The 25977-nt window shown below is 38.6% G+C and overlaps 1 protein-coding gene across 3 annotated transcripts in view; it reads left to right on the plus strand.

Moving 5' to 3' along the window:
- Positions 1 to 25977, plus strand: part of LOC137195791 (actin-binding LIM protein 3-like) — a 48337-nt gene that overhangs the window by 19355 nt on the left and 3005 nt on the right. The window contains exons 5-20 of one of the 3 annotated variants that reach the window (XR_010931161.1): positions 1541 to 1667; positions 2368 to 2461; positions 2902 to 2989; positions 9234 to 9292; positions 10719 to 10799; positions 11461 to 11622; positions 11767 to 11796; positions 12735 to 12846; positions 13169 to 13273; positions 14865 to 14915; positions 17474 to 17611; positions 17775 to 17839; positions 18204 to 18348; positions 23068 to 23097; positions 25364 to 25422; positions 25851 to 25920. Coding sequence is in view for 1 of the 3 variants with exons in the window: in XM_067608412.1 (XP_067464513.1) it covers positions 1541 to 1667; positions 2368 to 2461; positions 2902 to 2989; positions 9234 to 9292; positions 10719 to 10799; positions 11461 to 11622; positions 11767 to 11796; positions 12735 to 12846; positions 13169 to 13273; positions 14865 to 14915; positions 17474 to 17611; positions 17775 to 17839; positions 18204 to 18348; positions 23068 to 23097; positions 25364 to 25422; positions 25854 to 25920 (1413 nt within the window). In the remaining 2 variants the exon portion in view is untranslated. The remainder of the gene's footprint in view (positions 1 to 1540; positions 1668 to 2367; positions 2462 to 2901; positions 2990 to 9233; positions 9293 to 10718; positions 10800 to 11460; positions 11623 to 11766; positions 11797 to 12734; positions 12847 to 13168; positions 13274 to 14864; positions 14916 to 17473; positions 17612 to 17774; positions 17840 to 18203; positions 18349 to 23067; positions 23098 to 25363; positions 25423 to 25850; positions 25921 to 25977) is intronic. The other 2 variants (XM_067608412.1, XR_010931162.1) reach the window with 2 other exon arrangements.

A 25977-nucleotide genomic window follows, 5' to 3' on the forward strand; every position in this document is an offset into this window, starting at 1 on the left:
TGATCTAGCTCAGGTGTCATTTTCCTACTCCAGCAAATTGGAAAAAGAGCTGATATAAGTATATCCCTCCAACTTTTAGCATTAACAGATCTGGCGTTATTCTAGATTTTTGTTATTATCATTAAATCCCATAAAATGACCAAAACCAAGCATATTTTAGTCCATCTCTCAATACTTTCCAGCTTCCCTACTCTGTTGGTGGCTCTTGGCCCCAAACCAATTGATTCCTATTTAATACACAAATATTTTTTTAAAAAAGGGTCACAAATATATACATTTATTATGGTTTTTTTTTAAGGTTAAGTAATGTTAAGTCCTAAAACAGCTGGGCACTGTAGTTTTTATCAAATGTTAACCAAAGGGGAGTAAACAACAGTGTATTTGTTGGTGACTATTTTCAGATGCAGATCAACACACATTAAATGTTCTAGTGAGTATTTACGGCAGCAGGACAATGTATGCAGGATTAACTCAAAATAAACTACAGTGCACTACTATATGACACGTGGTGGAATCCTGTGGCTCACTGATGTGTGTGTGATAGTTTTTGGACAACAATGGAGCTTTAAAGGAAAACACTATAGCAGGCTTTAGCTCCACAGACAATACTTTAGAGCAGATTAGTATATTAATTAATTAGTCGATCAACAGAAAATTAATAAGCAACTATTTTGATAATTGAATAATCATTTTAGTAATTTTTAAGCAAAAATGCCAAATATTCAGTGGTTGCAGCAGCAGCTTTTTAAATGTGAGAATTTAAATATTATACGTGTCATACTGTACATGATCGCAAACTGAATATCTTTGGATTTTAGACTAATTGACAAACAAGACAAAACAAGACATTTGAAGACGTCACATCAAGCTTTAAGAAATTTTTTTCTCTATTTTCTGACATTTTATGGCCAAAATGAGAAAATAATTAGCAGATTAATAGATAATGAACATGATTTAATAATAATGTTGCAGCATTACACAGTGACATCAGTTACCTAAAAAATAATGCATACCTTCTGGACCGTTAGAATCAAAGATTATCTGTAGCCACGGCATCGTATGCTATTTTAATTAGAATTACTCACGTCTTTTTGATTCATACAGCGTGTAGTATTTGTTCCCCTACAGGTGAAAAACACAAAGAGAGTTGTGATGTTCACCTGCTGAACTCTGCAAAACATTCCCTGCAGCTACTGTACACACCCACCCACACACACACACACACACACACACACACACACAGAAGGTGGCCTGCTGCTTCAGGTAGTCTTGTAGCCTGGTTCTGGTCGCTCCATCTGGTCAAAGACAGGGTGACTATCACGACATGAAAGAGGGATGAGGAAGAGAGGATAAGAAGGAGGTTGGCAGAGCAGAGAGGCAAGGACAGAGAGAAAGGATGATAAATGTTCCAAATGTTGAAGCTGCTCTTATCTTCCTTGTGTGCTTTCTCATTTCTCTCCTCTCCTCTCCTCTCCTCTCCTCTCCTCTCCTCTCCTCTCCTCTCCTCTCCTCTCCTCTCTTCTCCTCTCTCCCCCTGTAGACTGTGCAGGCTGTGGCGAGGAGATCAAACAGGGTCAATCTCTGCTGGCTCTGGAGAGACAGTGGCACGTCAGTTGTTTTAAATGCCGAACATGCAGCTGTGCGCTCACTGGAGAGTACATCAGCAAGTAGGTGACTTTATATGTGTATATATATATATATATATATGTTTTTAGGTATGAATATCAAAGATTTTCTCAAGCCATCCACATCTTTGCTCTTTGCTTACTTTGTGGCTTGTCTGTCAAATAAAAGTCTTTAAGTTGAATTAAACAGGTGTTTGAATAGAAAAGTAAGGTTTTTTCATCAGCACCTCTGTATATCAGTTAATTTGTTCTTTTTTTTTTCTTTTTTCAAGACAGTAACCGTCTTTTACGGTAATCAACTCAAGGGCAGTATTTAAACATTATTTCCCCAGAGCATGAAAGATTATTCTCAACCTTGGGAACATAATGTGATACAGTATGTATGTGGGATAAAATAACCTTCCCTTTTCCTACTCCAACTAATAGGTATATTACTAACAGTCCTTCCAGCCTTTAGCATTAAAGGATCTGGCTTTATTCCAGTTTTGTTACTGTCCCATAAAGACCCATAAAATTACCAAAACCAACCATGTTTTACTTCGTCCCTCAATACTTTCTGACTTCCCTACTCTGGATGTTTGTACTTGGAAGTGAAATATCTGGTGAATATTTCAGGAATCTTCTAGTGATCCTTTGACTCAGGGATTAAAAAATAATGTGTTACAAGATAAATAATAGCTGAACAGTTGCACAAAGTCAGGAGGTATATTTAAAGTGAGAGCTTGTTTTTGTTCCCTGCCAGGGATGGGATACCTTACTGTGAGACTGACTACCACACTCAGTTTGGGATCAGGTGTGAGGGCTGTAACAGATACATCAGCGGCAGAGTACTGGAGGTGAGTGCATTTCTCCATGTCTACACACATGTATTGTGTGTGTGTGAGAGAGAATATGTGTTGCTGAAAGTTGCTGAAAATGTGGGGTTTTGTGCATCTATGCAAGAATGTGTGTGTGTGTGTAGATCTATAAAAAGCTACAAAAAAAGCAGCTGTCCCTCTTTAAATGACTGACATGTTGACTGATGATGAAGCAGCTTTGGAAAACCAACAAAGCAACACTCTCCCATCTCCTCTACCCTATTAATTCCTTTTTTTCTCAAGTTTCTTATCACATCTCTCCCCATTCTTCATCCCTCATTGTTTTTTATCTTCTTATCACCACTCTGTTTTCATTTCCTCATTTGTGTCATCTGGTTTTTCTTCTCTCTCCTTTGTTGTTTTAATTTCTTCTCACTCCTACTTTCCTTTTCTTGTTGTCCTTCCGATCTCTCCTCCAGGCTGGAGGGAAGCACTACCATCCCAGCTGTGCCAGGTGTGCCCGCTGTCACATGATGTTCCTGGAAGGAGAGGAAATGTACCTAGCAGGTGAGGAGAGGAGAGCCAGACAAATGACACAGTCCATATAAAACCAACAGAATTGATTTTTAGTTTTGTTAATGGACGTCTGTGGCTGTTCAAAGGTGCCCCTGTGCTTGTACAGCTAGTAGGCATAAAAATAGACTTGTAGCATCTATTGAATTAGCTGTACCCTGCAAGTATCCAGATGGCCTGTGTGTTTCTGCATCTGTGGAAGTGTGTGTGTGTGTGTGTGTGTGTGTGTGACAAAGAGAGAAGGAGATTCAGAGAGAAGTAGGATATGGCAACCTGATAAATGGGTGCTTTTAACAAAGTATAGGTTATTGATCTCACATATAACACTCTTTAGTCACTCAGTAACAAACACACACACACACACTAACACACATGCACACACCTCCCCCCTCCATCTTTTCTTGATACACACAAAGGTTGGAGTCAATTATAGTACCACTCAACCTTTGCCTCTGCTGTGTCCATTATCCTGCGCTGCCGCTGACAGAATTAATCTCAATGAAACCGACTTCGACAGAGGTTTAAATTGAATCATCCAGGAGCTTCTGTTTTACATATTAGATTATAGTTATTAAAGTCAATAAGCTTAGTCATTACTTCAAATAGGTTGGTATGAGGACACTGGCAAACCTTCTTGACAATGTAGGGCATTATTATGCATTTGCTGAATATTTTTTTTAATTACCCAACCTAATTTCCCACAAATTGTTCATTAGCAGCTATTTGTGTTAGCAATTATGTTTAGGAGGAAAAGCACCATAATGTTTATATAGAATCAATGTAATTAGAAAAGCTATGATTAAACAGCAACATTTAGTGCCAGTGTAAGAAAGTGGTGTGATGGTCACACAGAGTAGCTAAAAAAGCAAAATAAAGTGTGGAAATGAGATGGCACAGACATTTGTCTTCAACTCTAGTTTTCCTAGTTTACATCCCCCTGTCTCAGTCAGCACTGACATTGTATTATTTAAAGGGGCCATATTATTCTTTTTGTGATTTTCTGTTATTTATATACTGTTATGATGTCAGATATCTATGCTAAACATGGTCAGAGTTCCAAAACTTGAGGTGAACATATGTCGAAATGCTCCCTGAAACTCAAAAGCCCAGGCTTCAACCTGCTCTGAACGCTTTGTTTGCAATGTTTTTTTCTACTAACAAGCTGACATCAGCTCATGGCGCATGCCCATAAACGGTTGTCCATCCCATAGCCTTTGCTGCTAAGGTTGTTTCATGGTTTCATAGTTTGTTGGTGTAGCCTCCGCAATCAGAACAGAGTGGGCTCTTTGAGAGGGGGGCCTTAAAGAAACAGGAGTTAAAACAACCTGTTTCAGACACAGGCTGAACTGAGGGACAGTGTAAAGGGTCGGTATAAGTTAAATAAGAGATTTTTTTTGAACTGTAAATTAATTAAAGATATTCCAGTAGAGCCCCACATTAAAAATATAGACTTTGAAAGGTGCATAATGTGCCCCCTTTAAATACTCTATATTGCAGGCAGGTAAAATGTTGGCAGTAAACATTTAGCAGATAAATACACTATAAACATGTTTGATATTTTGAAGAAAAGTTGGCAGCATTTCTATAATTAATATTATTTGCATGATGTTAATGCAAATTAGCTGCATATGAACATACTGTCTGAGATATGGTTGTGTAAACAGGCCACACCTGAGAGTAAGAGCACTGCAATTCTAAACTTTTTAAGATAAAAGAAATTCAAATAGCACCACTAAAGAAAGTGCAGAACCATGAATTTAAAGTAAAAAAAGACAATATTGTTACACAGATGATTTGGCCTGACTGAGTTGCATTCAGATTACATGCAGGGCCACTGTACTGTAACAGTGCCCCAGAGTCGCCACACAGGTTGCCACCTCCTGTTTCACCTCATTGACATTCTGCTGCTCTCCTGCTCACAGCGACCAGTAAAACTAAGCATTTGCATATTGTACTTGAAGTCTATGTGTATGTATGTATGTGTGTGTGTCGTAATCTATGCCTGTAAATGCATGCAAGAGTCACTCTCTATGTATCTCCTTGAATGCATGTTTGCACATTTGTGTGTCTGCATATGAATGTAGGTGTGTATGTTTGTGTGTATGTGTGTGTGTGTGTGTGTGTGTGTGTGTGTGCTGAGCGCTCCAGTGAGCTGCCCCAAGGTTACATTCACTCCCTTTGATGACTTCAGACATGTAGGAGGGCTAAGCAATCACCCTCGTGAGACACACTCAATTACGACACACACACACAACACATGCACACCTTTGCAATCAATCTCATGATGCATGTCTGGAATAAGAAGTGGTGTCTGTGTGTGTGTGTGTGTGTGTGTGTGTGTGTGTGTGTGTTTGTGTGTTGGAGGTGGGAGTGTAAAACTATTTTATTAACAAACCGTTGATGCTTCGGCTCAATATCAGGTCTTCAATGATAGATAGATCATAGATAGATGAAAAGAGTATGTTTTTTGTTCCCTTAATCGTTCTCATTAATATTGTTGTTCATAAGTCTAAAACTTAAGCTTTCAAATAATCATTTCAAATAGTGGTACAGTAGCACCTCCACTATAGTCTCAATGGTTTTGCAATAACTTGGGCAGCAAGTCATGGTAGGTGAAGCTCAAGTAGTTCAAATCTTGAATCGCATGCTATATTCCTCCAGATTTAGGGCTGCAACCAAATCATTGCCATCACCACTGTCTTTAATCTTTCACTAATTCATTGTAAAATGTGAAAAATAATGATGAATGCACATTACAAGCTACCAGAGCCCAGACTGATGTCTTATAATAACTTATTTTCACTACAGAAATATAAAACATATATAAGCTATCATGTCCTCCCATTTTAGAAGATTATTTCTACTTAACATGTATTTCAGATGATTTTCTCATAATTGTCTTCACTTATTTTTTTTTGTCAGTTGACTAATAATGTCAGACATTTTCAGATGTACATGCCATCAAGCTCTTGAGAAAAAAAAAGAGAAAACAGCACTGTGTACAGTAATATATTTTGAGCTGAAAACAGAATATCTGTATCAATCCTAAACAGTGAAGAGCATTCATTTGATATTTACCGTAATTTAGTTATTTATGTTTGATTCCTCCATCCTCTTCAAAGGACACAGCATTTCTGGCCACAGTCGACGGATCAGTGATGCCAAAAAAAAAAAAAAAATTTTGTGCAGCCAAATCAAACACGTTGCACTGAAGGACACACTTTAATAACTCACTCACCTTTACCTCTTTTCTTACACCCTCAATAAATGTTCTATTCAGAAAACCAAGGCCTACAGACATCAAGAGGATAAAGAAATGGGATTAATCATAATGTACATCTGAATGGTTACATTAGCCTGATGACGTGTATGCTGTTTTTCATGCCAGCATGATTCAGCAAAAAGGGAAACACCAGAGGCTATTTAAACATCCGCTGCTTCATAGCATTAGAATTTCAAATGGCATATATGCACAGATGTCAATATTGCTTCCCTAGATTTACACTGACTGCCTTCATCCCTTCTTTTGAATATCAGCGGCCAAGATAAGGAGGCCATTTAGGCCACAGATTAACTTTGTTTTGCATAAAGTTAAGGAAAGAGGAAAAATAACAGTCTGTCTAAATATAGCTGAGGCTTCAGTCCTGAATGATGCATCTGCCATGTGAGAAAAAAAGACACAGAAGGACTCAGGAGTTACCTTTAAATAATTATTTAATGACAAATTTCAGGCAGCTAATTTTCTCAGAAGTGATGTTCGGTGAGGTGTTTCAGATTGAATGCCTGTTCTCTGCACCATTTAGATTCTTTTCATCCAAGAGATAAAGGATCTCAAGTCCAAGGCCATACATCTGCTCAGCAGCAGAGTTGAGGAGTGTGGGTGGGATGGGGGTGTACTGAATCACCACGCATGGTTTCTGTCTACAGTATTGATTTTGTGTGTGTGTGTGTGTGTGTGTGTGTGTGTGTGTGTGTGTGTGGTTGTTGAGTGTGTGGTGCTGCCTACATCTCCTTGCTTCTGTGTATCTATGCTTGTTTGTGTATGTGCTTTCACATTATTGTGTGTGTGTGTGTGTGTGTGTGTGTGTGTGTGTGTGCAGGTCAGATTTATGATGTTGATAGTGGTTGTATATTAGAGTCATGATCAGCTAACTGAGCCCATTCGGTTGGCCTGGATTGCCCCCAAGGCCTGAGAAAATGATACTGAGTCAGCGTGTGTGTGTGTGTCTGTGTGTGTGTGTGTGTGTGTGTGTGTGTGTGTGTGTGTGTTCAGAGCGGATATATTACTGTCATTATCGCTATCAGATCCACATGCATATAACATCCTGACATTAGTGGTTTATTGTTATGAGTAAGATTTAATAGCCTTCATTCATTCCCTCTACATTATGGTTCCTCCTCCTCTCCTTCTTTCACTGACAGCGTTTCTCTCTTTTTCTCTTTACATCTCTCCTTTTTCTTTTCTCTCAGGCCACCTCCTCTATTCCTGTTTTGACCTCTCATGGTCTCTCCCTTGTTCTGGTTTACTTTCATTTAATTTACTTCAGTTAACAATGACTGTTGAAGCACTATGTTGCCAAAGTGGTGGTTCTGTTTTTCACAGGACTCGCAATACACTTAAATGTGCATTACTAAATTACAAAAGAAATAATTAGACTGTAAGTGAAGGAAACTGAGAGTGTATATCCTTTCTTGCTCTATCGGTTTCTTACATGTTTAAATGGGATGGTACGATGATTTGGACTGATTTGTCATTGGATTTAGTTTGTTGCTTAGTTACAACAATCCATGTATAAACAATACAAGACAAGTGCTGAGGACAAACAACAGCTTCAACCGACATAAATACAGTAATAAAAATTGAGAAGGGCTGGATGTATTTTCAGACCTGGATGTCTCATAGTTTCCTGCATATGTATCACAATAAAACTGAAGTTCTGGTCCAAATAGATCTTTTAATGTTCAGCGATACTTAGAGATTCTTCCCTGGCTACAGTAGGGGTCATTTTTGATTCCCAGTTGAACTTTGAGAAACATCTTAAGTCAGTTATTCAGTCCTGTTACTTTCAATTAAGAAACATTGACAACAGTCTGAACAAATCATTCATTATTTTGTCTCCTTGTATCTTGACTGTATGCACTGTATTCTTGTTTAAGTCAAGGAGCTGTAGCACGTCTACAATCTGTTCAAAATTTTGCTGCATTATTACTGAGAAAGACTTCACAACCTTCTCATATTACTCCAGTGCTGACTTTGTTACACTTGCTTCTTGCCAAATTTAGGAATGAATTTAAAATCCGTCTAATTACCTTTAAGGCACTGTGCAATTTGGCTCCACCATATAGCAGTAGGTTGCTAATCCAAGTCCTCCAGGCCTCTCAGGTCATCAGAACGAGGACTTCTGGTTGGTGGTGACCAAGCTTTTTCTGTCCTTGCTCCTAGACATTGGCACAGATCAGCAAAATCTGTTGAGTGTTTTAAATCTCACCTCAAAATCTTATTTATTTTATTCTCAAAAGCTATGTTATTGAGCATCAATAACATAGCTTTTCATTGCTCTGATTTGTCCTTATTTCCTAAGCAATGTTTGCCTGTTTGTATAATCGTCTTTTTTGTACTGTAACTGTGAAGCACTTTATAACCAAACCAAATTACCAAAATACAGCATAAAAATAAGAGTGCTCCATTCTGCTGATCAACTTGATGTCATTGAAGAAGGAACCATATCAAGTCAAGACTCTGTTGACCCAGAGTCAACGTTGGCAGGCCTGCTTGCAGCCTTCATGATGGTGGACTTGAATTATTTTGATAAGAATAACAATTGAGTTCTTGGTGTGTTCAAGACATGTGAAGTACTCTCTGTTAGTGTCTTTTTCTTGTTGAGTTTACGACCTGTATTTATAGTTAAATAATTATCGAGGTAGTAGATTGTTCATGTATTGTTTATTGGTGTAGATCTCACTCTCTCTCTGTCTTCCTCTATGTTTATGTGTGTGAGGAGACGTTCTCTGTCCTCAGACCAGACAAACGGCCTCCACAGTCATACTTCTTCTCTATGTGTGTGTGTGTGTGTATGTGTGTGTGTGTGTTGTTGATTGATGTTGATGCACTTGAGAAAGGCTGATCTACTCCTCATAGGTTCCCATAAAACTGCATGGCTGCTGCCCACATACAGTAAACAAAGTTGACTGAGCTGAAATTGCGTGTGTGTGTGTGTGTGTGTGTGTGTGTGTGCAGGTTCAGAAGTTTGGCATCCGATGTGTAAAGAAGCAGCTCGGTTGGAGAGAAAACTGAGGGTGAGCAATACTCAAAATACTCACAATCACCCGCTCCGTCTATCTATTTCTGTTTATGTCCTGTCTGTTTCTTACTTCCTCTTCATGTCTAAAATTTCTCATTCCTGGTTTACAAGCTACATCATGTTGTTCTTTGCATTGTGAGATGCCCTCCAGATTAATGCCAAATGCCTTTTATCTCACCAATAACTAATAAAAGTATCTTAAATATACTGTAAGATATACTTTAGAAGCATTTTAACATATTTTACAGCATGCAGTTTATACCAGAGAGAAGAAATCATTTTTTAACTAGTCTTGTAGCTTCATTTGGCTTAACTTATTAACAGCCTTCCAAAAGAAAAAAGATGTTTTAAAAATTCATTTTATTTGAAAAATGTATAGAGCATCACTTTGGCAGCTGCCTGACAGAGCCAAGTATCATCATGAAAATGCAAAAACATTTTGTTGGTTCATCACAAGAAGATACTGTCCTCCTCCTACATTCTTTCAATGAACCAATTTGTATACTGAGGATAAATAAGATTTTTAAATAAAAAAAAATGGAAAACTGCATCTCTCTTCTTTAAACTAAGGTAACATAATGAAAAACTGTATCCAATGCCTGGTTCAGTTCACTAGAAGCTGAAAAAAAGCTGAACTAGGTAAAGATTTAGTGACTCTTTATTTGAACTTAATAACACACGTCACAACTATGTCATGAACTTTGATGGGGACACAAGTTAAACTTCACAAACTTTGTGTTGTCCAGGTAATAATTTGACTTTCAGTTGACAATGCTCCAGAGAGCTGTGCAGTCTGGATGTAAGGTGTCAAATACTGTTAAAACAGTTTGTATTAATTAAAGGAAAGTAAAGTGTTGGACTTTGGAGGCTTCATAAATGAAATGTCAAATCTCGGACCAACTTTGGAAAAGTCATTACTGTATAAGTTGGAAACTACACTGCCAAGCATTGGACTGTTATTTTATAACTTATTACTTACTTATTTTATTGCTTATACTTGTAATTGCTAATGATTAGTTAGTAATAACAAAGTTTGATGTTTATTACAGACTATGTCATTATCAACTTTGTATTGAAAGTAACGTTATTAACCCAGTGGCTCTTTATGATATCAGTCATAAGTGTTCATAAAGTTTTGTTGTCATTCATGTTAATTTCAGTGATGTAGTTATGACAGTATTATGCACAAATTTCCAGATACTGTAAACCCGAGATTTCTCTAACAAACTTGTTGCAACAGATAACAGGTTAAATCACTTTTTCTGCCATGATAGATGTAATGTTGTGGATGATTTCTTTGTCATTATAATTATATCTTTAAATTTAAATTTGATTACATGTATTAAAAGTGGTTGTATCGGAGCTAACTTTATTTTGACCTCAAGCTTGCTCTGACTCCTACATTTCCATTGTCCTACCAGCTGAGACGTACCTCTGAGACGGCGTCCATTTCTCCTCCGGGCTCTTCTCCCCTCCTCGGCTCCCCTCACCGGCTCATCTGTGTGAGTACTGTTGTCACCATGGTTACACCTTCACTGCTTTCAGCTGTCACTGTCACCGCCGTCAATCAAATATAACGACAGAGACAGAAGCACAAAGCCTCCCTGAAAGCTCATTCTGTCGGTGCTATCTGTCTCTGAGCAGACTTACTTCTGTCTGTCTGTTTGTCGAGCCGCTCGTCTTTCTCCCTGCTTCACTGCATGTCTGTTATATTGGGGTGTCTGCAGTGCTTTAATGAGTCGGTTATATTTACAACACATTTTATTTTAAGTCTTTTCATTGCGTCCAAGGACATTGTACAATTTGAAGATTTTCAGGCGAAAAACAAGAAGAAAAAGTGAATGAATATGAGTCATTGAAATGTCTCAAATGTAGCATGAGTCTTAAACAATTTCAGAACTCTTAAATTGTATTTATATTGTCATTAAACTGACTTTTAATTTGATTTACATTTCTGTCTCGATCTTTGTATCAATGCCTCCATGCTTCCTGCCTGTATATGTGTTTTTGTGTGTACACATTTGTCTGTCTGTCTTTGCTTTTTCTTCTATCTTTCCTTCTGAATTGCTTTTTATGTCCAATTTTCTATTTATGACTCAGTTTCCATTTTCTGTCTGTCTCTGTCTCTCTCTCTCTGTCCGTCTACCCGTCTCTCTCTCACAGTCTAAGGTTGATAGTAATGTTTTGGACTACAAGCAGCTGGCGGCTCTGCCCAGGGTCAAAGCCATATATGACATCCAGCGGCCAGACATCATCCCTTATCAGGCCGACCACGCACACACACACCTCTCAGATGACACTCTGGAGCGATACAGCTGCGGACAGGTACATACACGCACTACCAATCAATGATAAAAAAGTAACGGCATTAGGCGAAGTAAAATGACCATAAATATCCTCTATTATAACTTTCTATGAAAAATATTTTGTTGGTATAATATTGACATTTTTTTTCTCCTTCTAATCCAGTCATTGGGCTCCTTATCGCCGTACTCGCATGTAAGTACTCCACATGACCATTTTAGCTGGTGACTGGAAGAAAATGAATGTAACTGTATGTGTGATAAAGTTCACGAGATGTTTTTTGATATATTAGAGTATAAAAGCAGAGAGGAATCAGGAGAGAAAAGTTGTATCAGTGCATCCTTAATCTGCAGCAAGTTTCAAATATCTGCAAGTTGATTTTCATAGAAATGATTTGCTATTAACGGCTGCCTGGAAGGTAGAAAAAAACCTAAAAAGTGATGGTCATTTAAAGGAATAGATCAACATTTTCGGACTAGGAAGTCACTGGCCCTGACAGCATGTAACTCATCATAAAAGTACAACTTGACATTTTTACAGTTCGTTGTTAAATTAAACAAACGAGATAAAGCGTGTTAATTAGTGAGCTTTAGAGGTGCTTGTAAGCTGACTTTTTTGCCTTCAGAGAGAGCCAGGCTAGCTGTTTCCAGTCTTTATGCTAAGCTAAGCTAATTGCCTGCTGGTTACAGCGTCATATTTAGCGTACGGGCATGAGAGTGGTATCGATCTTCTCATCTAACTCTCAGCAAGAAAATGAATAAGAGTATTTCACAAAATCTCAAACTATTACTTTTAAGTATGGCAGCTTCATAGTTAAAGGGATACAACACCCAAATGCAGCATAAACCGTGTGGTTCTTTGAAACAGTTTGCTGTCCACAGTCTTTCCTCACATCTAGCTGAAACATTCACACATCACTGACCAAATGTCCATGGATCATGTGTGTGCGTTTGTGTGCATTAAGTGGAATTGTGGCAGCACATGCACACTATAGAATATTAAACTGCTGTGGACGTGATTAAAATCTTGGAAGGAGCCTCCCGGTGTCTAATTTATTGCCTTTAGTAAATTAAAGCTAATTACTCTTAAGGCAGCCTCTCTCTCGCTCTCTCTTTCTCATGCTCTCTCTCCAGGATCTCTTGGATGGCGTGGAGTTGAGAACGAGGCGTTCCTCCAGCTCTGCCTTCACTGACTCTCCTGCACAGAGTCGCCACGGAGGGTCCCCACTGCATTATTATCTCCCAGGTATTGGGCCCACTCACACACACACACACACACACACACACACACACACACACACAGAAATAATGAGTTGAAAGGGAGTGAGCTTAAACTGGAAACACGTACTCACTCTTTGAGTGGGTGCAACGGTGTGGCATGTCCCATGTGGAACCCCAGAATTCACACACACACACTCACACACACGTTCTTTAATACATGTAACTAAGCAGGTTATCAGTCAGTCTGTCTGTCATTAGCCTGTCTGTCTTTCTGTTTCGGGGATTGTTGGATATTCTGTTGCTCATGCTTTGGTTTCTCTCAATGTGATTGGCTGGGCTGAATACAGGCAGTGAGAGTGGCAGGAGTTCACCCTATTACAGTCAGCCAGAGCCCAGGTGCGCCACACCCACCACCACAACCCTCCAAGCCCCCAAGCATTTCCATGTGCCAGGTAGGCCGTCATCCCAAACGCTGACTCCCTTACCTGTATACTAACCCGTAACCACATCAGATCAAAACTGACCCAAACATCATCTTCAAAGCCCCCCAGGTGTTTCTACAACTTAGGTTTCATTCCCAGCTAAGACCCTAGATCCATATTAGCGGCCCTCCTACCAGACACACAACCACAATCACAGTGAGCTTTTAACCTGATTGTGGTCACTTGACATTTTTATTAGCCTTATTAAAAGTGCTGCTGAAATAATTAGCTGATTAACCAATTCAACAGAAAATCAATCAACAGTGATTTTGATAACTGACTCACCATTTAAGTAATTTTTCAAGCAAATATACCAAATATTTGCTGGTTTTAGCTCTTTTCAATGAATATATTTGGGTTTTGGACTGTTTGTTGGAAAAAAAAGTGATTTAAAGACGTCGCCTTGGGCTGTGGTGAATTGTGAATTTCTCTTTGTTTTGAACACCTCTCCTCCTTTTTTCTGCAAATCAATTAAATCGAAAAACTAATCAAAAACATAAGAAGAGTTCCACTTGTTTTAATGAGGTCTTACAATCCATAAAAATGCAGTTATCTTCTTTTCAGTGTCTTCTGGTGGGGAACTGATCCTGCGCTCTTGTATAACATATGAGCGCTTTAATCTAACAACTAAGACCAGTCCGTTTTATTTAAACATTCCATCAACCCTCAACTTATTGCCTCTCTCCTCCCTGAATGTTTCGCTCTGTCTTTGTTCCATCCACTTTAAAAGGCTCTTACATTTCATTGCAAGCTGTGCATTTGGTTTCCCTCCATCATTCCTTCCTTCCTCCCTCTTGCCTCCAGTCCATTTCTCACTGCATGTTCCCTCTCTCTGGTTTCTCCGAGGGCTGTTATCCCTTGCCAGCCCTGCGACAGCACTCCCTTCATGCTTTTCAGTACTGAGCAAAATGTATTTGCTTGATGCTTTTATCCAAAGTGCCTTACAGTACCACAAGTGCATATAAATTTAGTGCGGATGGCCCATTGGGAGTCAAACCTCTATCTTAGCAGGGTTAAGCTCTATGCTGTATTTGGAAGTATTTTTAATGTAATTTTTTTTATTTGTTTGCTTTATTTGTTGTTTTATTGCAGGTTATAACACAAGTTTTAATTTACTGTCATATAGTATGCAGTGCATATCCGGCGTTCAAAGTTAAATGATTCTCCACCAAATGAGAGCTACAAGGTGCCACGCATTCCTGTCAATCTCCCGCTTATCTTTTCCTTCGCCTCTCCATCCGCCCATCTCTCCACCCTTCAACTGCTCTCCTCCCTCTTCTTTATTCCCGTGCCATCTGCTGCTCTTTCCTGTAATATGCCCGTGAATCCAAATTAATCAGCCTCTCTGCACGTCAGTCAGGTTGTCTGGATGTACTGCACCGCCTCTGCTATCACAGTTTATTACCTGTGCTGGCAGCTTTATGGCCAAGGAGACTGCAGATGTATACAACTAATTTGGTGGGATGGGATGAATGAGATCCAGATTATTCCTACTGTACCTCGTCTCCTCTCATCTACTCTCCTGTCAATCCCCATCCCTGCTCACTGTTTCTGTTTTCAGCATCTGAGGAAACCAACATCTACAGGAAACCCCCCATCTATAAGAGACAAGGTCAGTCAATTCCTCACACTGCTGTGCTTTTTATAGCTACTGTTAGGCTGTTTAACTGTCAGCCAGTTTGTCGTTTTGTGTATTATCATTATATTCTCAGTATGAAACATGTGTTTGTTTGTTGGACTTAATGAATCAGTTACAGGAAGGATCTGAGCTAAATCTCAATTATAGTTCCACTTTGTCTAACATCTGGTGCTTCTGACAACATTCAGTTTTCTTATTCAACTTCTCACAAAAGAGAAGCAGTCAGAGAAAGTGGAAGCAGTAATTTACCACCGGCTGGATTGGATTGCAGAGTTTATAGAGCGCTACTGGATGATCTCAATAGAGGAGGTTTCAAAAATCATCTCAAATTATGCTCTTCGATTTTCTGTTAACCAGCTAGCAGATTGTCCCTGTGCGTCTCTAAGGTCTGAAACTGTATGTAAACTTCTAGTGCTGTAAGAGTTTTTATTTGAATTTTGATGAAAAATGCTGGTGGTGAAATGCAAAACATTCACAGGTATTAGCTTATCAAGTGTGGAGGATTTGCTGCCTCTTTTTTTATTTTATATCAATGAATATTAAATTGGATTTTGTACGAGCAATCTGAAGATATCAACACCGGATCTGGGAAGTTATGATGGGAATTTATGACCTTTCTTACATTTCAATATTTGTGAATCAAAAACCTTTTTTACTGCTAATAATTGGTTGTTGCTGCCCTAAACCTCAGATACTGTACAATCAATTGGACCCTTCCACTGACTTGGATGTTGGCCATAACACAACCAATCCACATTAAACACAATGTAATTTAAGAAAAAATCAGTGTTTCTGCTACTGCATGACTTACATTCAGTCAGTCAGAGGGTCCGTACTCTCGTTTTTAGCGCCACAGAGATCCCTGGCCTCACATAAAAAGAATTCCAATGAGATCCACACAGTGATGTATACAGATCTTAAATTTGGTGAGGTATTAGTGACAGAAGAGAAAAAGTTGTATCGGTACATCTGTAAGGTCATACATGGGTGAACCCCTTATGGAACAATCAAGTCACTGAACACTTGACTTGCTAAAAATAAAATAACTTTAAAAAAGTACTACAGGTGTGAGGTTTAGTAGTTGTTACCACATCAGAAGTGAGATCACAGATTCAGTTGGCGAATCGAGAGGTGAAGTAAAACTGAAGAGAAGAGAAGCAGCGCCAAATAGTCAGAGTGTGTAGGTGATCCATCAATGCTCAGATGCCAGGTCCAACAGAGTTACAGCTCCTCAGAAACACCTTTGGATGATTAACACTGAGCTGCAAAGTGCTGACAAACCCCTCTCACTTCAGTCTGAGCTGGCAATCTGTGATCTGATCTGGGCTGTGTGGACAAATTTTAATTTACAGCATGAATCACTTATAGAGCAGTTTTCATTTTGAGGCAAAGTACCATAACCAGGTATATATACTGTATATTTAGTACCACAATGATCTCTTTGGTCAGAGGAAGATAGTGTTTGATAGAGTTTGATAGAGATAGAATCTGAGAATAGAAGATTTAGCTAAGAGTGATTATAGATAAATGGTTTTTGCCATATTTTAACAGCCCCAGTTACAAAAATACATGTTTTCTATTTTATGTTTTTCTTTTTGGTACATTATAATGTCCCTGCAATATTTGTTTTAAATGTAAAAATGTTACCAGGATCAAGGTGTAGAAGGTAGCATTGATCAGAAACATGTATGCATAACATCTGTTGTACATGTTGTACATGAAAAGTTGCTGAATTTATTTGTCCCCATTAAATATACATTTTAAAAATGTCCTCATAAGCCCCCACCTCTCCAAAAAAGTCACAATAAGGAGACAGATTGTTCAGGTTTTTGTGTTGCGTGTAAGTTGGGACAATCATGTATCCATAGCATTAGTATGACCTTTGTTATATGTCAACAACTCTCATTATTTTATCTTTCTTGTCACTCTTTTCACACAGTCTAATGAAAGTCCAAATGTCTTCACCAATTTAAGATATTTAATTCTCTCATCCACATACAGAAAACTGCTAAGTGTGCTGCTGTTGTATAATATTTCACAAGTCACAAGTGAAGCAACATTTGGGTTACAGAATGTCTTGAATGTAATCACAAATGTGTCGTACATATTTAACAACACTAACTACTTTCCTAGCAGTTGTGAGCGTTGTTGCAATACAACCTCGCTTACTGTAAGTCATGTATCATATCCCATCACATTTTCTCCTTGACCTCCTTTCCGTTCTCTGTTCCTTTGTTTTTGATGTGTTTCCTCTCCTCCTCCCTTCCTCCCCCCTGCTGTGCCCTCCCCTCTCTGTAAGTAAATGTACTACTTTGTCCGTTTTGTTTCCCCTGCACTCACATACACACACACACACAAAAAGGCACAAAACGTCTCCCGCCCACATTCGTCCGACAGTGAAACATCATCAGAGAGCAACGACAAACGAACCGAGCCGTTTCTGTTAAAGCGGAACAAGTTTTCTAATGAAATGCTTGGAAAAATGGTTTTGTGTAAAAATACATTCTACAATTTCTCTCTCTGTCTGTCAGACATCTCTGCCTCTCCGACAGCCAGTAAGAGAAAGACCAACGAGAACCTCGTCAATTCCAGTCGTCTTTCCACCTCCAACTGTAACAGCATCTATCACCCTGACTCCAACTACTACCCATATGCTGGCTCTCCAAAAGGTACTGCTCCCCCTTTTTCTCACACACATCTCTGCTGACACGAGTACTTAGAAACCTCTACCTAAAGTGAAATTCTGAGTGCCAAAATTGCCTTGATGTTTGCTTTTTTCCTCTCATGTGATGTCTTTTTACTTCCCATTTCATCTCTTTCTTCTCTCTCTAGTCTCCAGAACGAGGAGGTTTTCATCTGGAGGGGAAGAGGATGGATGGAATCACAATATAAACAAGGTAAGAGAGGAAGACATTCCCCTGCTTCTCCCTTTTATATTTTAAGTGTGCATGTTAATATTTAATGAGCTAGTTAATTAAGTGCTTCTTTTCCACCTCACTCATTGGACATGATACGAAGTGAAGCTCCTCTCTCTTCTTCTGTCACTTCACATTCATCCCTCTATCTGTCCATACAATAACATTACCTTTTCACATCTTTACCTATATTATTCCATCACCATCTATCAACACATGCATCTATTCCACTCGACCAACTCTTATTGCTCCATCGATCTATCCATTTGTCCGTCTTTTTTCTGGTCCCTTGCTTCTACTCCTCCCCTCTATCCTTCTTTCTTTCTCCCTTCTTGCCTCCCAACAGGGGATCGGCAGGTTGATCCTAAAGGAGGAGATGAAGGCGCGGTCAGGCTGTCACGACAATGACCAGTGGGGGAGCAGACGCAGTTCCCGCTCTAGCAGCAGGGAGGCGCTGAACAGTCTTGGAGGATATAGCTCCCTGAATGGCTGTAAGTGTGAGGTTGTGTGTGTTTTTGTGTCTTCTTGAAGCTGTCAGTAAGGGTTGATTTTTATTTATTTTTGTTGATATAACATTACTATGTGTGACAGTTTCTTGGCCTGTTCATACTGTCTGTATTGTATGTATTGATCAGGATAAACTTGGTGATTAAACACCAAAATGTAGGTGCTGGTCATGGCAACGGCATGTATCAAACTCAACATGACCGCACACTAAGCTCCAATGATTTTATTATATGACCAGCGTTTCAACCACATTGGGTCTTTCTCAAACCAAGTTCAATACAAGTGTCAGATGCAGCCCTATATATCCACACATCTCACCTGGTACTAATCCACTAATTCCATACACATTTTTAACATCAAGAGACAAAAAGACTATATCTTTTAGAGTATGTCCCTGAAATGTTCATGTCTCAATAATCCTGCTTAAAGAGGACAACCTAAAAGTAAGAGTTACATAGAAATGTGCACAAGGGCCTGTATTTATTTATACAATGGAATAATGCAGAATAAAGACATATGATGTTATACAAATATTAAATCATCTTAACAATAAGGGGGGAAAAACAAGTCAATATATACATCTTTGCAAAATAGTTTAAGAAGGCCTTTCTGAGTACATATGAGATGTTAATTTGTATAGTGAGAGTTGTGATTAATGATTGCTACAACAACAAAAACAAAACAAACATACAAGACACAATAATAAAAAAAGACAATAACAACAACAACAACAACAAAAAGGAAAATTAGAAAACTCCTAATGATGTACAGTTTAGTCAGACGTAATTCTCAAGACTTTAAAAATCCTCCGTGGGGCTCATCTTCAGGAAATCCACATGCCCACATCTTTTCAAAGTCCTTGGATTTTCCCTTTATTTCAGACATCAGTTCTTCCATAGATAAAAAGGTTGAAAGTCCTTTTAGCTGTTGGTTAAAAGATGGCTTTAGTGTTGTTTTCTAGCACACAGCAATTGTATATTTGGCATGAAGATAACAAAAATGTACCATCTTTTTCTTCTCACAACTTAAATTACATACAGTAGGAAATATACCAAGTAAACATAATTTGTGACACAGAGGAAGATCATAATTAACAATGCGGAAAACATGTAATACCACATTCTTCCAAAAGTCTTATAATAATCTTTGCTAACAAGACATTCCCATGAACAATGGTCCCTTTATCTTCGTTACATTTAATGCACTGATCTGGAATGTTAGGATTGAACTTGTGTACTTTACAAGCAGTGATATAGGTTCTCATTAATCACTTATATTGTAAAGGTTTAAACCTGGTATTGATAATTAAAACTTGTGACTGTAAGCAACTGTGCCTTTATCCACTCTGCCTTTATTATTTCTTGTCCAATATCATCACTCCAGGTTAGTCTTCTACTATCTGATGAGTCCTGTGAGTGAGAAAGTAACAATGAATAAAGAGCAGATATTTGATCACCATGCAAATGTTCTTTCAATGTTTTTTCCAAAGAGGTGAAAGATAGAAAGATAGAAGATAATCTTAGTCACTCCTATTTCAGCCTTTTTTTTTTTTTGAGGAAAAATGATCAATAATGAAAATGATCATTTAGTAGCTTCTTTCATGACAGAGAGTCGTTCAGCAGTTGAATTCCAAGTTATGGATATCAGAGTTTCCCATACGCACGCAATGATGTAGACTTAAGTGATTGATCTTTGCAAGTTGGCAATGTGCTTAATAAGTGGGAATAAGATTAAAGAATATGATTTACAAATGAACATTTACAAATGGTTGGCAGTAATGTAAAGCATATATGACTTGTGCAACAGGGTTGTTTCAGGGTTGACACAGTGGTTTAGATTCAAGGCTGAAATGAGGATCAGATTTTGGTTAGAGTAATGGTGGTGGTGAAGGTTAGAGGATAGGACATGAATTTAGTCACCTTTAAAAGAGGAGGAATGTGTGTCTCGTTGTGATGCTGAGCGAGCCGTAGAGATGGGAGTTTCCCACTACTGTATTAACTCTCCCATTGATCCCATTCCTCATTGCATTCAGCACGTGTAATGGCGTGACAAAGATAGAGAGACTCCGAGGCAGAGAGACAGAGAGAGAGAGAATGTGTGTGTGTTTAGGTGGAGGTCAAATGGGAATAAAAGAAAGGGTGTTATAACAGGAGAGATAGAGAGAGAGAGAGTGAGCGAACAAGAGTGGATTAAATATAAAAGAGAGAGACAGAGAGAGGGAGTGAGAAGCTAAAGCAATTTGGAGCTGTTCAGAGAAGATGTATGACATGAAGCTCGGAGGTAAATCAGGGTAAGAGAGCAGTGGAGAGAAGAGAGGGAAACGAGCACAGGGAGGTCAGACTGAGAGAGGTGTAGATGATGTTAGTGTTTAATGCTGTGTAATCACTGGGTTTATAGTGTCTGCTGTTATTATAGTGATGAGAAACATCCCCATTTATTCTTCAGAAGAGGCTAATTGCAAAATGAGATGTCCATCATTTGATAGAAGCGACATGTAGTCCTATAAAGTAATTAACACTTGGTGACTTCATTTATCGGTTCATTTATTTTATCAGTGTGGCTCTAGGGATAGCAATGTCGCTCGGTCCACCCCTTTGGTCCAGACTGAAATATCTCTACACCTATCTGATCGATTGCCATTACATTTTGTACAGACATTCATGGTCACTATGAGATAAATCCTAATGGCTTTGGTGATCCCCTGACTTTTTCCTGTAGCGCCACCAAAGGTTTTACTTATCCTGTAAATTATTTCAACATCAACTCGATGGATTGGCGCAAAATTTGGTGCAGACGTTCTTAACACCCTTAACTTTTCCTCTAGTGCCACCATGAAGTTCACATTTGTGATTTTGAGTGAAATGTCTCAATGAGTATTGGATGGATTGACATGAAATTTGATTAGTTGATTAATTGATTAATTGATTAATTTTTTAGGAAAAAAATGTCCAAATTCTCTGCTTCCAGCTTCTCAAATATAATTATTTTCTGGTTCCTTTAGTCTTTTATGATAGTAAACTGAATATCTTTGGGTTGTGGACATTGTTGTAAACAATGATCGACATTTTTTACCATTTGCTGACATTTTATGGACCAAATAATTAACTGATTAATAGAGAAAATAATATTCGATGATGAAAATAATCATTAGTTGCAGCCCTTACAGACATTAATGTCTTCCTCAGGATGAATTGCAGTAACTTTGTTCACTCTATGATTTTTCATCTAGCCAGAAATTGTCTAATACTTTGATTTATGACTAAATGTCTGCAAAACTAATGACCTTCATCAGCCCCAACTGTTACTTTGTGTTTACTAGTGCTAATTTTAAAATGTTAATAATGCAAGTAAGTTAAGTAAAATTTATTTGTACAGTGCTTTTCATAGACATTAGTCACAAAGTGTTTTACAAGGGCACAATGCAGCATACAAAAAAGAAGGAAATCGTAACAGATGGAGTGACCACCCAAGTCACTTTATTAAAAAGTGCAAAACTAAAAAAACACAATACACAATAAAAATACACAGTAAAAACATAAAATGCTGACCTGGTGCATACAGGTTTCCCAAACGCCCGTCTAATCAGGTATATCTTTAGCTGTTTTGTTAAAGGATCTGCAGACCATAAGGATACAGGCAGATCATTCCATAGTTTAGATGCTCAAAAGCTCGATCATCACGGGTCTTAAGAGTAAGTATGATGTTGAACATGTTAACCATTATACCTGCACAGTGCTTAACAGCTGATGTTAGCATTTAGCTCAACCACTTAACAACCAAAAACAGACCAAATCCAACAGTCGTTAGGAGAACTTTACCCTGATATGTGCCAAAGATTAGCACACATCAGTTTAATAGTGATTGTACTTGATTTTCATGATTTCCATTTTCTGTGTGTGTGTCGCATTTTTACCACCACATCACACCTTAAATTACAGGCTGAGAAAAATAAATCTCAAGCTGCAGCACAGTCCATTAAAATTACAAACTTCAGTGAGTGGCATAAACATATACATTTTTAACACGAGTGGCCCAAGCAGAAACCCTGATGCTGCATGGCTGTACCCGTGCTGCTTCATATTTTATATGATGTGTAGGTCTTAATTGTGATTATGTCTGCATGTTGATGCTGTTGGGGGGGAATATCCTCACATAGCTGATGTTTTATAGATGTCCCACAACAGCTGGCCTTCTTTATTTCCCTTCCACTTAAAACTAACTGTCCTCTCTCATTTCAGTTTACTGTTTGTTCCCATATTTTTACTACAGTGTGTTATGTGGCGGGCTTATTAACCCCGCTTAACACAGTCTCACACAATATGAAGGTTAACACACAATCACACACACACACACACACACACACACACACACACACACACACACACACACACACACACACACACACACACACACAAACATGCATCAAAAGTCAAGTCAGATTCAACAGGAAGTTTTGTGATTTCTTTAGATGTTTGAATTCATTATGTGATATGAAATGCTCATACACAGCACTGTTGGGTGTTACTGGAACATCATTTTATCGTCATCTTTACTTAAAATCTGTTTTTGGAATCCCTTTCATGCTAAGAGATTTTGTATTTTCAAGTTATGCAGCTGGTTAGATTAATATATTGTCCTGTGTTTTTCCTTCTTTCCATCTCCCTCCATATCTCCCCCACCTCTTGGTGTCTCTCTATCCTCAGCTCCCAGGTCCGTCTACAGTGTAGACAGCGGTGAGTGGTTCGTCAGTGTGTTTGGATCTCTGCGGTCATCTCAAGGGGGGCAGCGACACAGCAGTCTGTCTTCCCTCTGATCCCCTTCATCCTGTCGGTTCTGCTGTGACAGCAGCACAGCTTTAAATGGGAGATTGTTATCAACTCACACAGACACACACACATGCACATGCACACACACCCCTCTTTCTTTTTGGACTACAGGTGGGAAGATGAATGGAGCTGTAGCTTATTTAACAGCTTTTCTTCAGCAGCAGCACTGACCTGAGCTCCTCAGCCATTTGTTTCACAACTTGCAGTTACACACTACACTCTATGTGATTTTTGATTGTAAAAAGAAATGTATTTTTATGAATGTGTTATATGTGTTATCCACACTTGGCCTTAAAATGCTTTCTCTTTTCTTTACAATCTCTTTTAATCCTCTTGTGTGGATTTTAGCCTGATAACAACAACATAGCTGCCTCCAAACTCGTTTTGGAGCATCATAAAATTGAATTTTTGTGCATCTAGACTGTCATATAATGCCATTATAGTAAGATTACTGATCAGTAATTGTGCAAATTGCACCAAAATATAAACTATGAGAAATTCAAATGGCAGCAGTGATTATAGGCCGGCAATTGTACTATGAATGAGATGCTTAGGCTAGATGTTTTCACACTATTTGGCACACAAACAAGTATATTTCTAGGACACACACAATGACTAATCTATGAGACTGTGTCTTATTTTGTGTTGAGGCAGAGAGTTGTGAATGACAAACCCATTATAGTTCAGCGGCTGTACAATATCTCTACATACTGGCAGGTATTTTGCTGCATCATGGTGTTTCATCCCACCTCTTTGACATCTCTGTGTAATTTAATTCACTTCAACACCTGAGTGAACAAGGGAGTCTGATAGAGAAGATGGACTGAGGGGAGGGTGGGGAGAAGAGGGAAGAGAGGGAACAAGGAGGAGGAAGAATGAGTGACGAAGCCAAGAAACAAGAAATGAAGACAGTGAAGAGGAGGAAATTATGAAGTGAAAGAAGAAGTGAGAAAGATGAGAGGCAGCAGAATGACTTGAGAGGATCAGTGAGACTCTACTGCCCTCTGCTGCTTCAGCTGCAGCAGTGCACACCACAAAGGATGCATGGATGCTGGTGGTTACCATTGGTAACAAGAGAGATGCCACCATGCTGAGGGAGTGATAAAATAAGGAAAGACAGATTTTAAAAATGTATATGATCATTGCGACAGTAGAGCATTCTCATTAAAATATAAAATGGTGAGGAGAAGCAGCAATAATACCACAGTCTTCTTCATTTTCCTCCAACACTTTGGCTGGTAGATGTGCTGTAGTTTGTTTGTATTTGATAAAGGTATACATTTAATATCCAGAGGTTGAAACAGTGTACCAAAATGAGGCTAAAAGTCATCCCAGGTGAGGTGTTAGTTGAGATATTATATGCTTCCAAGGTGAATCTAGTTGCTGATATCACAGTGTGATCTGAGCCACATTTGTGTTAATTGAGAGGCAGCCCTGACGTTTAAGCCACATTTCACATCAAGGTGCAAAAGAACAGCAACAATAGAACAAGAGTAGGTAATGTCTGCTTCCCAAGGACTCACAACATTGTAGAATGTCCCCTTTTTTCTTTATTACATCTAGAAAAAGTACATTTTCAAGCCCATATTGGCTTTTCGTCAAGGACAGAGGTATCTAACTCAGGCATACATCAATAATGACTGTAAACATCTTTTAAGGGAGTATTTTACAGTACTGCGAGCTCATAGGAAGCAGAAAACAGCCTTGAGATTTAAAAAGCAGTTACAGTATATGACTGCCGCTTTGAATTCTTGTACCAGATGGGAGAAACTGCTTCCCAAACACTCTTTCCCTTTTCAAATCCTTCAGCAGCTGTCAGTTAGATGCTGTTGAACAAGACACTTCACATACAGTAGTCACTCCTGCCCAGATGTTTCCAGGTGTGTGCAACTGTAGTCATTTGGAGCAGAGCTGGGTTGAAAAAAAGTGTGCAAGTCAATGGGATAACCTCAGCCAACTTTCCCTGAAAGGATAAAGATTAAATAAAATTTGATTTTATGTGGAAATTTTTGTTGAGATTCTGCTACTTAATATGTAATAATATTAAAAACAACAGTCTTTTTTAGCCTAAGACAAAATTTTGCTAAAAGCACCATAAACAACTTCACTACAGGGCTACTGTTTGTGCTCCTGTTCACAAATGATGTGTTTGTGTTTATGTTTGTTCTTCCAGATTCATACATTTCCAAATCAGCCTCGTTGCCAGGCTACGGCAGAAATGGACTGAACAGGGTAAGCAATCATGATTTCTGGTGGAAAAAGAGGTGAGAAAGAGATAGATAGAGAGAGAACAAAACAGGCCTTGTCATCCAATAAACCATAAAATATCTCAAAGTCCTTCATTTTCTACTGAACCTTTGAACCTCATTTGTATCAGTTTATATCATGAGGCCAACTGAGACAGGAACTAACAACTGTCAAGATACTGTTATTAGCTGATGAAATGATCCAGTTGAGAAGTGTGTTTGTTCTTATTTTTATCATTGATTTTCTCTACATATGGAAACAATAATGTACAGTAGCTCCTACAGCAGTAATACTAATGTAGTAGTCTAGAATAATGTAATATTTTACCAATTATGTCCACTTTGTTGGATCTTTTGATGATGAAATACATCCCCTCGGTCCATGTTTGCTAAACTGCTCTTGTTGTGTTCTAGCAGCCTGGGAGTGCTGGTGCAGATTATTACCAGTATGACAGCAGTAATGCAGTTAATTGGCAGATCAGAGGTAAGCCTATTGTACAGCATAAATCTGCTTATCGCCAGTTCTTCCAGTTTTCTCCTG

This window comes from Thunnus thynnus, chromosome 13, assembly GCF_963924715.1.
Source record: "Thunnus thynnus chromosome 13, fThuThy2.1, whole genome shotgun sequence".
NCBI lineage: Eukaryota > Metazoa > Chordata > Actinopteri > Scombriformes > Scombridae > Thunnus > Thunnus thynnus.